This window comes from Trichoderma breve, chromosome 4 (genome assembly GCF_028502605.1).
Source record: "Trichoderma breve strain T069 chromosome 4, whole genome shotgun sequence".
Classification (NCBI taxonomy): domain Eukaryota; kingdom Fungi; phylum Ascomycota; class Sordariomycetes; order Hypocreales; family Hypocreaceae; genus Trichoderma; species Trichoderma breve.
In genome coordinates, this window is record NC_079235.1 from 597,395 (window position 1) to 610,244 (window position 12,850).

General features: G+C 52.0%; 4 protein-coding genes across 4 annotated transcripts; 2 read left to right on the forward strand and 2 right to left on the reverse strand.

Moving 5' to 3' along the window:
- Positions 1 to 1,737: 1,737 nt before the first annotated feature.
- Positions 1,738 to 2,755, forward strand: T069G_06491 (uncharacterized protein; the record flags this gene model as incomplete). The annotated part of the gene is made up of 2 exons (XM_056173701.1): positions 1,738 to 2,302; positions 2,355 to 2,755. The coding sequence occupies 2 exons, from the start codon at positions 1,738 to 1,740 to the stop codon at positions 2,753 to 2,755; spliced, it is 966 nt and encodes a 321-aa protein (XP_056027280.1).
- A 574-nt stretch (positions 2,756 to 3,329) lies between these two features.
- Positions 3,330 to 4,979, forward strand: T069G_06492 (alpha/beta hydrolase fold domain-containing protein; the record flags this gene model as incomplete). Its single annotated transcript, XM_056173702.1, has 1 exon — positions 3,330 to 4,979. The coding sequence occupies one exon, from the start codon at positions 3,330 to 3,332 to the stop codon at positions 4,977 to 4,979; it is 1,650 nt and encodes a 549-aa protein (XP_056027281.1).
- Positions 4,980 to 5,568: 589 nt separating this feature from the next.
- On the reverse strand, positions 5,569 to 8,080 carry T069G_06493 (uncharacterized protein; the record flags this gene model as incomplete). The annotated part of the gene is made up of 2 exons (XM_056173703.1): positions 5,569 to 7,948; positions 8,031 to 8,080. 2 exons carry the CDS (start codon positions 8,078 to 8,080, stop codon positions 5,569 to 5,571), a joined length of 2,430 nt encoding a protein of 809 aa, XP_056027282.1.
- Positions 8,081 to 11,201: 3,121 nt separating this feature from the next.
- On the reverse strand, positions 11,202 to 11,988 carry T069G_06494 (isy1-like splicing family domain-containing protein; the record flags this gene model as incomplete). The annotated part of the gene is made up of 2 exons (XM_056173704.1): positions 11,202 to 11,933; positions 11,986 to 11,988. The coding sequence occupies 2 exons, from the start codon at positions 11,986 to 11,988 to the stop codon at positions 11,202 to 11,204; spliced, it is 735 nt and encodes a 244-aa protein (XP_056027283.1).
- Between the last annotated feature and the right edge of the window lie 862 nt (positions 11,989 to 12,850).

The following is a 12,850-nucleotide window of genomic DNA, read 5'->3' on the forward strand; positions in this document are numbered from 1 at the left end:
TTGAGAGGGAGCCGTTCTGGGGAACATTAAAGGGATAATTAAAGATATCCGGTTCCAAAAACGTTGGCCTTTGTTGTCTACCAGAATAGCGTATCCAATTGCGTCATCGATTGGATCTCTTCGGATCCTTAATGTCGTTTGCAGACCTTGCGGCGTCAATGTAAAAGGAAGCTTCACAAATGAATGTATTTGCTTCATTGGGCGTACCAAAATTGGATATTTCTGGAAATTGGCTGGCGAAGCAGCCAGGCCATTAGATGTAAAGTCAGTGTCAGTATCTATAGAGCCCCATACTAGTATAGAGGCATCATCATTTACTTTAAGTATTTCCTCTTGGAGACGCTGAAATGCTCTCTCTCCTTGGCCATATAACATAGGTAGGTCAATCTCAAAAAGGCCGAGTAGCGAGTAAGCCCGATCTTCAACTCGAGTAGTCTGTCGCTTCGCGGCCCAAGCCATAACACGTCCTACTCGGAGTGTCTGTATATTCGTTTCTCCAATAAAGTTTTGGACACGAATTTCCGTCTTTTTGTTGATACTCTTTTTCAAACTTCTGGCCGTGCCAAACTTCTTCCAATTCGCATCAACAAATACAACATTTTCTGGAGCGATCAGCTCTTGAAGCGTCCAACCGCGAGTGAACCATAGAGAAGCCTCAAATGACTTGAGGAATGCCGCCCTATACGACAATTTGCCTCGCCGATCGACGTTGTGATTAGGGGCAAGTACATCCGAGAGGTAGGCATAACAGTCTCCAGAGTTCCTATACCATTGGTACATAGAGTTAATGGCTTCTTGGAGTTCAGCGCTGCTGGATTTATCGATGCAACAGGTGTCAACCCATATATATTTATAGCCATCGCTCAACGCCAGCTGACGGAATTGGTCAATTTTGCGGAAGCCTTGTTTGATCTCATGCTTCTTTGTGTCGCGCATGTCTTGGTAAGAGATCTCGTCGGATTCCCATCTATGCGACAGAATTGCATATTGTGGGATATCATTGCCATAGAACTCGAAGAATTGGAGATTTTCCGTGCTCAGTAGACGCATCTTCGCGATGATGGGCGGAGATATATTGAAACTTAATAGACGTTTGGTCCGAACATTCGGCTGAATTTTAATGGCGCGCCAAAATCCAGGAATTTAACGGCCCAGAGAGAACAAAGACGATTTATAGTTGTACAGGCAGGGAGCAAAATGGGATCCTACGCATTGGACAGTGAGCTTAGAGCAGAGGCGCGTCGTCAAGAGGTGGTGTGTTAGTAGCACCATCCTAGAGCGGAGCACTAAGGAACCGTGGCGCCATTAGGTAGATCCGCCGTCGAAGTGGGACGGTTTTGTGAAGGAGCACAGCCTACTGTACAGGCAATATCGAGAATCAGCGGCCAACCCATGCCGCCATCAATATCGGGTTTGGGAATCAAGCAGCGCCCCGCGCTAGGCTTTGTGTAAGGTACTGCGCAAGGCTCACTGTGTATCTTTTCCTTAAAACAAGAGAGCCTGTGGCGTAGCTTCGGCGTGCAAGGATGAACCTGCCTGAGGTGCTTGGCTATTGGCTGATCTGTGTTCGCTGCAGCAGGCTAAGGAATATACATGTAGTAAAATGCGGGGTTTCACGGCGGCCTTTAAGACTGGCGTTCCATGCTTAACAGGCACAACAGGGTACCCGCGAAGATCAACTATCTATGCTATTTCAACGCCGTCTCTATAAAACAGTGGCAGACAATCAAAATCAGAATGGAAGACCCAAATGACACCCAGACAAACACAATCGTCGAAATTGCTCCAGATGGTGACCTTATTCTAATAGTTGGGCCAGAAGAGGCAAAACTCCATGTTAATTCTATGATGTTGAGAGCAGTCTCAAAACCTTTCTCCGCCATGTTCAAGTCAGACTGGAAAGAAGGCCATGATTTGCTCGATTGCGATAGACCTGTCGATAGACCTGCTGAGATACCACTGCCTGAAGATAATGCTGCTGCGATGAAGATTATCTGTTCTATTATTCACCATCAGAACAAGGAAGTACCCCGATCCCTCGCCGCAGGCGATGTCCTCGCAGTTGCCGTCACCGCAGACAAGTATGATTGTGTTGAGGCCCTGAGATTTGCGAGCGATGGTTGGCTTCGACCCTCTGGAGACGAAGCTGGCAATCTAATACTCCTCACTGCCGCGGCATATCTATTCCAGAACGCACAAGCGTTCAAGGAGATCACGAAAGCATTGATACTTGACTATAAAGATCCTTATCTTACTCTCTCTTGCAGAGAAGTTGAATCTGCTATGCCGTGGAAGGTATTTTGTAAGTACCCAGAGGATCGGTTTGGAAATATCACTGACGGGCAAATGAACAGGTCTGCTGGAAGAGCAGAGAGGGTCTGCAAGGCTGAGGGTGGCAGATATTCTCATGGCAGGAGTAAACGACTGGACTGGGCATTGTGTTCACAATTGTGGATGGACAAGCAAATATGCATATGCATATATAAAGCTGTTGGAAGAAGAGCGTCTTTGGCCAGCACACTTACCCGGTATCTCCATCTCCGAGGCCCTACAGTCAGCAGAGAGAATGCCTGATCCGATACCTGAGGAATCAAGTACCGCGTGTACCTATGGGTACAAGCATACCGCACCAGCATATAGGAGAAACCGTACCGAGAGTCTGGATGACTTTAATGAGAGCATTGGGCTTTGCTTGCACTGCGTTCGATCAGGCCGCATGAAATCTAAATGTAGCAAGCGTTCCCATAGATCCTAACAGTGCAGTCTAGAGAGGTGGAATTACAAAACACCAGACCAGCAACTTTCCGGGGGTCGTTATTTCTTTAGTGGAGCATACCTTGAATTTTTCAGCAAATTCGCAGCGATTTCTGGCTCCTGTTAGGGGATGCCAGATTATGTACGGAGAACCTTCATCTACAAGGGATATTTCGCAAAGCCATAAAAAAAGCCACAAGCTGACCTAAGCTACTTCACTAATAAAGCTATCTAAAAATCCAGCGACACCTATTTCGCCTTCTACTGTAATCACCATTCGCAATAATAACCGCTTCAAGGTCTTGGTGAAAATAGCGCCAGAGGCACGTGAAATGGTGTGCGAGGCCGAGAATCCGCCGCCCCACGCCGATGGCCCGGATTGCAGCAATTTTGAATGTCCCATTACAAAGCGCGCCATCGTTCCTTTAAAATGATGAAATACCCCGGATTTCTTTTTCACTGAGAGGGTGGATCTCTCCTTGTGTTATCCTTGAGACATTTTGGCATAGATTTCAGCTTTGTTTGTTTGTTTGGAGTGAGAATCCTTCTGTGAGTAGAGTAAGAGAGAAACCAAGATGAGGGCGCATCAGGCTCTCCGATTGGCTGGTCGACGACTACAGCGGCCGCTTCTGTCACCACCGAGACCGGCTTCAACGATCCTGCTCTCCTCTTCATTCTCATCTTCGTCGTCTTCATCATCACCGGCTTCAGCAGCAGCTTCATCCTCCGCAGCAGAAACACAAACATCCCGGCCAGCTGCTCCCGCCCCGTCAAATCCTGCCCTCAACTTCCCCTGCCTCGACGCAATCGAGTCCCGCTCCGCACGGCTCAGCGCCGATTCCAGCTCCGCTTCCCGGGCCGGCCTCTCATCTTCTTCTTCATCATCTTCATCTGCCGGCCCCGAGCCCTCGTACACTTCCGGCGACACCCTCAACTACCACTGTCGTGATCCCTTGCTGCTTGACTGGGGCGGCGTTCTGCCCTCCTTCAACATCGCCTATGAGTCGTGGGGTCGTCTCAACGCTGACAAGTCCAACGCCATCCTCCTGCACACCGGGCTTTCAGCTTCTTCTCACGCCCACTCGACGGATGCCAATCCCGCTCCCGGCTGGTGGGAGAAATTCATCGGCCCCGGAGCTCCCCTAGACACGGACCGCTTCCACATCATCTGCACCAACGTCATCGGCGGCTGCTATGGCTCAACCGGCCCGGGCAGTGTCGATCCGGGCAACGGCGAGAACTACGCGACCCGGTTCCCCATCCTGACCATGCAAGACATGGTGCGCGCTCAGTTCCGCCTGCTGGACCACCTCGGCATCGACCGTCTCTACGCCAGCGTCGGCTCCAGCATGGGCGGCATGCAGTCCCTCGCCGCAGCAACTTTGTTCCCTGACCGTGTATCCCGTGTCGCTACCATCAGCGGCTGTGCCAGAAGCCATCCGTACAGCATCGCCATGCGCCACACGCAGCGCCAGGTGCTCATGATGGACCCCAACTGGAACCGCGGCTTCTACTACGGCCGCGTGCCCCCCCACGCCGGCATGAAGCTCGCCCGCGAGATCGCCACCGTCACGTACCGCTCCGGCCCGGAGTGGGAGCAGCGCTTCGGCCGTCGCAGGGCTGACCCCAGCAAACCCCCCGCCCTGTGCCCAGACTTCCTCATCGAGACGTACCTCGACCACGCCGGCGAGAAGTGGTGCCTGACGTACGATCCCAACAGCCTGCTCTACGTCAGCAAGGCCATGGACCTCTTCGACCTCGGTTACGAGAACCAAGTAGCTACCCAGGCCCGCCGCAGAGCTCGTGAGGACGCCCTTGCCACAGCATCTTATTCACCCTCAGAATCTGCTGCCGCCGACCCGCACTGCAGCCTGACGCTCCCCAACGAGCCGTACCAGGAGCAGCCCGATTCTTCGTCTTCTTCAGCAAGCGATGCCTCCGAGGCCCTCTCGTCACCGGCAAACCCCGCGTCCTCTCGTCCCCCCGACGACCTGATCCGTGGTCTGTCTCCCCTCCGCGACATCCCCACGCTCGTCATGGGCGTTGCCAGCGACATCCTCTTCCCGGCATGGCAGCAGCGTGAGATTGCCGAATCTCTCCGCCTAGGCGGAAACCGAAACGTCACTCACGTAGAACTGAGCGAAGAGACGAGCTTATTCGGACACGACACGTTCTTGCTAGACTTGAAGAACGTAGGAGGGAACTTACGGTTGTTCCTCGACTAAAAAGGCGTAAAAGGAGCAGGGTGTATGATAGAAACATGAAACAGCCATTTTTGTTAACCAATGTATATTTCTTTTTTTTTATTTTTTTGCCTCCTGAAACAAACAGTTAGTATGTTCGGGATATCTTGCGTATTTAGCACACATGACTTTGTTGGATACAATGTTTAGAAAAAAAATATTCCTTTTTTCAAAAATTCCCATGCATATACATGTCGTGCGCCAAAAATCCTCCAGGCATACTAATACAAGTCTTTCTCAGAAGGGAAAAAAAGGGGGGGGGAGAATAATCACTCCTTCCCACAAGTAGACTGACAATCTCTGCGGCAATCGACTTCAAATACTAGTCCAGCTGGCAATTATCTAATAAAAACTTCTGTACAGACAGATAGGAAAAACGAGTGACGTGAATGAAATATAAAGGTCAACGCTTGCAAAAAAGCATCACAAACAAATCCTACTCCATCATCCCATGTCAACACGGTCGTTAAGTACACCCAACCAATGATCAGCCACAAAACAAATAAAGAGAGAGAGAGAGCGAGAGTAAGAAAAGAAATGGGACAAAAGCAATGGAAAAGGAAAACTTTTTTCAGATAAATGTCGATCCTGATGGAGAATACAGGCTATTTGGCGTCAATGGGCCCTTATCCCTGATAAGTGACGGCGGCAAGTTGATGGGTGAAGGCGTTGGTCGTGGAGGCGCCTTCTTTGCTTCAACGCGTATGACGGGGCTCGGCTTGATGCTGGGGCTGGGCACATCGTTGACGGTGAATTCGTTCGCAAGAGGCGAACGCGGAGGAGCATCATAGGATATCTCAAACGACTTGGCGAAGTCTTCACTCGATGCCGAAATGGCCTTTTCAAGCGATGGGAACGTCGGACTGGGGATGCGTGGCGCTACATCCGACGTAGGGGTGGAAAGAGACCAGGTTGGCGAACTCGGTCGTTGGCCCTTGGGGGTTCGTGGCATTGGCACTGTAGCGCTTCTTGACTCTGAGCGGTCACGGCCAAAGCCTCCCCACTTGGAAAATGGTCGAGGGCTTCGCTCCTCAGATTGTCTCTCCGGGGAATCGCTAGGAGGGATCTGTGGGCGGGGAGGCTGTCGACCTCGGGGAAGGCCCTTCATGACGGGAAACTCTCCTTCCATGGGCGTTCTGGCAGCAAAGGGGCTCAGTGGCACACGGTCCATGGGCGGCCGAGGTGCCTCGTATGTACGTACATAGGTGTCCTCATCTGCAGCAGCAGGCCCGTATGGACTTCGGGGGCTTTGTGTGGGCGTCTCCATGCGGGCCACGAGGCTGGAGAGTGTAGCATGCTGTAGCGGCTGTGGAGGGCCTCGAGAACGAGAACGAGAATCAGACGTCATTCGTGTGTTGAAGCCTTGTGGCGTAGATGGCGGGAATGAGTTCAACACCGAGGCCAGTGCGACTGGAGCCTCAATATTCGCCTGAGATGGTCTCCGGATGATTTGTCGAGGGCTTTCGATGCCAGCCGAGACAGCAGAGGGCGATGGCAATGGCGCATTTGTCGATAGGGACTGCGAGTCCTCGTCAGGAATCGCCACTTTGAGCCGCTGGGGGCTATTTTGTTCGACTGATTCCTGGGCCTGATGGTGTATCTGATGTTGCTTCGGCGATGATCTCGGTGATGCCATGGGTGATGCCATAGGAGAGCCGATGGGCGATGCTATGGGCGATACCAAAGAGGCAGTTTCGCTTGGCTCAGTCAAGCCATCGCTAGCAACATCTTCGGCATCCTCCGCGCCCACAGCATCCTGAGTATCCATGGCTTCTTCAACATCTCCCTCGTCAGCTCTCGCAACTTCTCTAAATGGATGTGGCCCCTTCATTTGGATCGGGCTCTCCACCAGTTCCAAACCGAGTGTCCCAACAGCCACGGTAGGCTGCTTCGTCACCCCGTCGCCGAAATCAAAATTGGAAAAGTTGCCTGTAAGTCCCTCTACGGGATGCTGTTGCTGCCGGTGTTTCTCGAGGTCGTCTGCTTCAATGGCCATTGTGAAGCTCCTCCTTCGTGGCGACAGGAACGTCAGCGTGTCTCGCTTCGCTTGAACATTTCTAACGACAGGCGACGCTCGTTTGTCTTCGCTCTTGCGTGATGTTGACGATGACGGACTAGGCAGCATCGTGGGACCAGGGCCGTTGGCGAATCCTGGAGCGACAAATTGGTTTTGTTGCAACTCGTTTGTGCTCACTTCTACTTCTCCCTCCGTCTCTGCCTCCACCTCTGCCTCTATGTCGGTCTCTGCTCCAGTATCTCCGCCTGCAAAGGCCATCGGGGGCCACTGGTCCTCGGTTTCGACTGATTGAGGAGGAGATGGATATCCAGCATATCCAGAACCACGAATTCCAACATCGGGCCCAGGTTCACCAAAATCATCAAGTCCATCCAAGCCAGCCGAGGCTCTTTTGGCTGACTCCGGCTCCGGTTCTGGCTCAGCCTTCGAGTCAGGCTTACTCAACGGGCTCTTGCTCGTCACCGCTTGAACACCACCGCTGCTGGCACGATTGGAAGATTTTGATGTACTTCCAGATTTCTTGTTAAAATGAACGTCTAGAGGATTAACCCACTCCGACTGCCTAGAGCCAGCAGGCCGTGAAGGCATCCCCGGCCGGCCGCTGCCGTTCACCCCAAAAGGATCTGGTACGGCAAGGTTGGTCATGCTCGCGTTAGGTTTCATCCATGGCTTGAACCCAGCGCCGTCAATGCCATGGCGCAGGCTGCTCTCGCTGGGTTTTCGGGGCACTGATAGATCAACCATAGACGACGCCGCTGGCACGCCCTTGAAAGTGGCACGCCAGCCCAGATTTCGGGCATTCGAGGTAGAGGTGCCTGATCGCGAGGATGGGGGTTGCGGCTTAGGGAACTTGAAGCTGTCATCGCCGTTGCCGTTCCATCGTGGAGTCTGTTGTGGCTGCTGGGCCACTTGCTTCTTGTCGGACTGCTTGCTCCTGTGCCGAATAGTATTAGTCAGTTGCAAGGGAAGCCGGGTGGCTTAAGAATGGGTGGAAGCAAAGGTAATCATCATCTTACTGGGACTTCTTTTTGTCGCTGCCGAACCTGAGGCCAAAAAAGGACACCATCTTGCAACGACTGGCTACCCGACTTGATCAACACCGTCGGTGCCTCCCGATGAATAATCACCTGCTTGTTTTGCAGTCTCTGTGGTCTCCGTCTCCGCCCTGGCTACCCAAAGGTGCCATGAACAGATGGAAAGGCTCCTCTCCACCCCAGCGGTATGTAGTGTATGGTCCGGGGTTCAACAGGAAGGGATAGAATAGAACGGTAAAGAATGGAGTAGCGTAGAGTAAACCGGCACAGTATAGTACAAGGGGTTCGTGGTTCGTATGCGGTATGTTCGTAGACACGCTCTATTGTGTTAAATTTTCGTCGTCGTGGATCTTGAGTTTGGGTGAGAAAATGCGAAAAGGAACGGACGTGTCGAGTGTGACACAGGCGACGGCAACAGTGAGAAACGAGGGATGTGCAAGCGCGCGACCAGCCGCAGAATCAGCATACAAAAATAGAGACGGAAAAACGAAGTCTCAGAGGCCGTCGCCGGTCAATCAGAGATTTGATTGATGTCAAACAGAAGAGGGGAGGAGGCAGTTGAGTCCAGCCCAGGCGAACTGTCTGCTAATGCTACCAGACCCTAAGCGTGCGGTAGCACAAGCACCAAGGCTGCAAGGTACCAGCAGGTAAGGGTGGAGGTGGAGGTACAGGTACAGGTACAGACACAGGAACGAGCGCCGATTGAATGGATGGAGTGCGGCATCCGTCCACTTCAATGCGACCAGACAGACCTCTGGCCAGTGCCTGCAGTGTGTACGAGTACAGGTCCAGGTCCAGGTGCCAGCGGGCGCACGTACCAGTACCTTGGCTGCAGAGAAATGACTGGTCGAGATGGGCTTGGATGCTCTCCACGAGTCGAGCACGGGGAAGCGAGGATACGAATTGACTGACGTGCCGCCTAGCCCCGGGCCAGGGTTGAACGATGCTCGTACCTGTACCTGAGCGACTACGCATTCTCACAGGTGATTCGCCCAGGTACAGATACTGGGAGGGCCCCCGGCTCTGGACCAGACGTTGGTGGATCGTGGCATCGCGCCTCGCAATTTGTTGGTGTTCACCAGAGCAGCAAAATGAAGCGGCGACATGCTGGCGCTATTGGCAGGCCAGGGGGTTCTGGGGCAGCTCCGCGCGCTAGACAGCGCTATGCCATTTGCAACGATGGCGACAAGCAGGGAACGTTGAAAAGCGCATCCCTCGAGCCATTTTGTGGTGCAGCAAACAGAGGCGAGGATGGGAGAAAGGATGAAAGAAAAGAAGAACAAAGACATAAACAAACAAACAGTGGTCAGTGTCTGTGCAGAGCCGAACAGGGGTGGGTTGGGGAGTTTGCCCATCCTGCATGAGGTACAGTACATACATGTGGATGGATGCCTTGTAGCCGCTGATGATGGAACAGCGAATGGAAGCCCGAATGGATCAAATGTTGCCGGTTCGCATAAATCGCCCGAGCGGGCAATTAAATCAACATGAACATCAATGGATTGGATGGCATTGTTCCCTCACTGCTGCTGCTTACATGTACATGCGCATGTCAGGTACGAGCACCAAGAAAACAGCAAAGCCCTGGAGGCCCTCCAAACACCTAGCCAAAGAACGAGCTCCCTCACCTCACCGCTAGCGCCCACTAAAAAGAACGTTGTCCGCCGTCTTCTAGCGCCATGGGTCCCTTGCAGTGCCCCCTCCCGTGGTTGGCCAGTGCCCGCGTTGCCCCTGAAGCTAATGCACGTCTTTGGCGGCTCGACCGTTTTTGCACATGGCCTGCATGGGGGGATTTTTACTGGTAGAAAAAAGGTTTGGCATGCAAAACTTGGCGGAAAGGGCATGAGAACTAAAAAGGCATCTCCTCAAAGTCATCATGGGAAAAAGAGGGAGCTAAGAGGAGACTCATATCAGTGCTCCGTAGAAGATTAGGTACCGATAACGATAACGATAGGCAGCGAGCTTGCACGGCCAAATCCGACATGGAAGGGCTCCGTCGATTTCTCAACCAGGCAATGCTCCGGTTTAGGACTGCGCAAGTACCAATACTGTAGTATTTGATACATGAACGAGTACTCGTACCAGGTAGCAAGGTGGTACAGTTACATTGAACAAACGCGATCCAATTATTGAATTGATGGATCAACATGTGATTCTGCGTCTGGTCTGTACTCTGCACCGCTGCTCGCTTGGCGGCGACTCAAGGCCAGGTGAGACTCGGTTCAACTCAACCGCGAGGCCTTATTAGGTCATCTTAATGTCCACCACCGTTCCGGTAGACGTTCATCTCACCGGGGGCCAGCCTGTGCTAGGTACGAATATGCCGTACGAGTACAGCACGGAGCACAAGCATCGGCCATTGATCCTCTCGATGTATCTTGTACTCCGTCCACGCGTCAGCTTCGGCTAGGCGAGAGCCGGTTTTAGCATCGGCAGCAACTCGCTGCTTACAGTGGCACTTTGTACTCGAGACTTGGCAGCTTATGCTCGGAGCTGAGTAGTCCACCTCATCAAGCAATTGTCCAAACCAGGTGAATATTGGTCAGATAGGCAGATAACATGAAGGGCACGTGCAATCAATATTTCAGTGGCGAGAATACAGCGGTATGATTCCCCTTACGCTAAACAAAGCTGTGAAAAGGAAAATCGCATCAAAAGTACAAAATGCAGCCAAGACACTAATTCCCCGAAACGCCATCAAGATCCTATTGAATCTTGCCCATCTATCACAGCACCAGCATCTCCAAACCACATCGTCAAAACGTCCTTCTCATATCTCCACAGCATCGCAACAGTCGGATCATTCTCAAATTCACAGGGCCGACTGGCTCTTTCCTTTCCCTTTCCTCCTTGAGATCCTTGCCAGGATAATCAGACAACCAAGCATTCGCGGGTGTTGAAATGCCGATGCCATATGTACTTGCTTCCCAGCAGTAGCCCGCACGAAGCGAATCAGTAGGGCTTACATCGTGCCCAAGTTCCCATAAAACCATGACGCAGTAAAGGGTTTGCCTAGACGGTAATGTCTTGAATGCTGGCATCTCCCCCGTTTTCCCGTCGGGTGGTATTCTTGCACCAAGCATTGCGTCTCTGTCATCGATCCGCATGCAATGACTTCCATCGTATTCCCAGGCCGTGCAAGGAAATGTCGATTTAAAGCTGGTCAAGAAGCTTCCGTCTTCTTCTCTCGAGAAGCTCCATCTGAACCTCCTCCATCGTTGGCAATGCCCACCCATGGCCATCCCCACTATCCCCAGGTAATGGTTCCCAGCCGTCGGGGACCCCCTGAGGCCCTGTCTTGACGAGATTCTCCGCCGCCTCCCTTTCTTTCTCTGCCTCGTATTGTAGCAGGGCGTCGTCCTCTTCGCCAGGAGCGTAGCCGTAGTACGCTGCGTCCACAATTTTCCTCAAGTCTTTGCTGGTTTCGAGTGGTTTGTCCTCTTGCTTCTTCGCTTGGGCCGCCTCAAAGAGCTCCTTGACGCCGGGCAGTTCTCGGGCTCGTCCGTAATACTTGTATCCCTTCCCTCCGCCCGGTATTTCTCTGCCTTGCTCGTCGTACATCTTCCCGCCTCCTCTCATGTAATTCGGCCCGCCTAAATTCCGTATCTGTACCTCCCACATGTGCTTCTCCCGCATCAGCTTGTTGATTTCATCGTTGATGTCGCGGATCTGGTAGTCGCTGAGCACGGGGTCCTGGATCCTCGAGACCTTGCGCGAAATCTCCTTGAGCACTTGGCCACGCCATCTCTCGCACGATGGGATTGAGTCGACTTCGGTGATGACCTTGGGGCGGCGAGTTCGTCCGGCGTCGATGATGCCCAGGTCTGCTGCTTGCGCTTCGCGGAAGCGGAAGAGCATAGACTGGGCCTTTTCCGAGTTTCGAGCCTATATAAAATAGATGAGCAAATTTTCGCCATAACTAAGGACAGATTCTTACCATTTTGACGGTGGGAACACGAGGGCCAAGTTGCTGTGAAAGTTGACGATCGCTCAGCTGGCAGAAGCTCACTTTGGAACTTTGCCTAAGCCAATGTGCAGCCTTGCGCAGGCCGCTGTGGCTGAGGCACCAGCCACCAGCAGTATTAGCCACCCGACACTTTTGAGAGTCCCCAGCCTTGCGACCCGGCAAATATCCTACCCTGCAATATCCAAGTTTCCATTATTTTTCAGTGAAATTTTCAAATAATGACCATTGGGGAAACTAAATTCGGCTAGATTCTCTATTGCTATTATCATCATCATTTTCTTTCAGCTGCGCAGCTGCTCTATACTCATACGATCATCTCTGAATCAACCTTACTCAGTATGTAGTGAGATGTCCTAACAGTCGTCATCGCAATCCTAACATTGGTAAAATATTGAAAGCAAACCTCAACTCGTGTCAAACAACATAACAGTACAGCTTGCTTCAATTGTTCGAAACTAGTCATAATTATCCACCAATAGGATGCTATTTTGTTCCGGTTGTCAAGGCTCACCGAGTTCAGGTGAACACCTAATTGCTCACGCAAAGCCCCAATGATAGATGAAGCATTTCCGCGGCATTTCCGCTGTTGCTCGCGAAGTAGCTTGTAGGAGAAAAAGAACATCTCCGCGACACCCAGCAAAAGCCAGCTTTACGCTAGACTATTGAAACGAGCTGCCAGAAGGAATCTGCCGGAGCTCAGATTTAGATCAGCCGTGCCGGCCATGGCCCCACTACGGAGCTGGGTTGCTTTTGATATGACCATTCAAGCTTGAGTGCTCAATCAGGCAGTAAGACAGTTGATAAGTATTCAAAGCAATGTTATTTACGAAGAAAA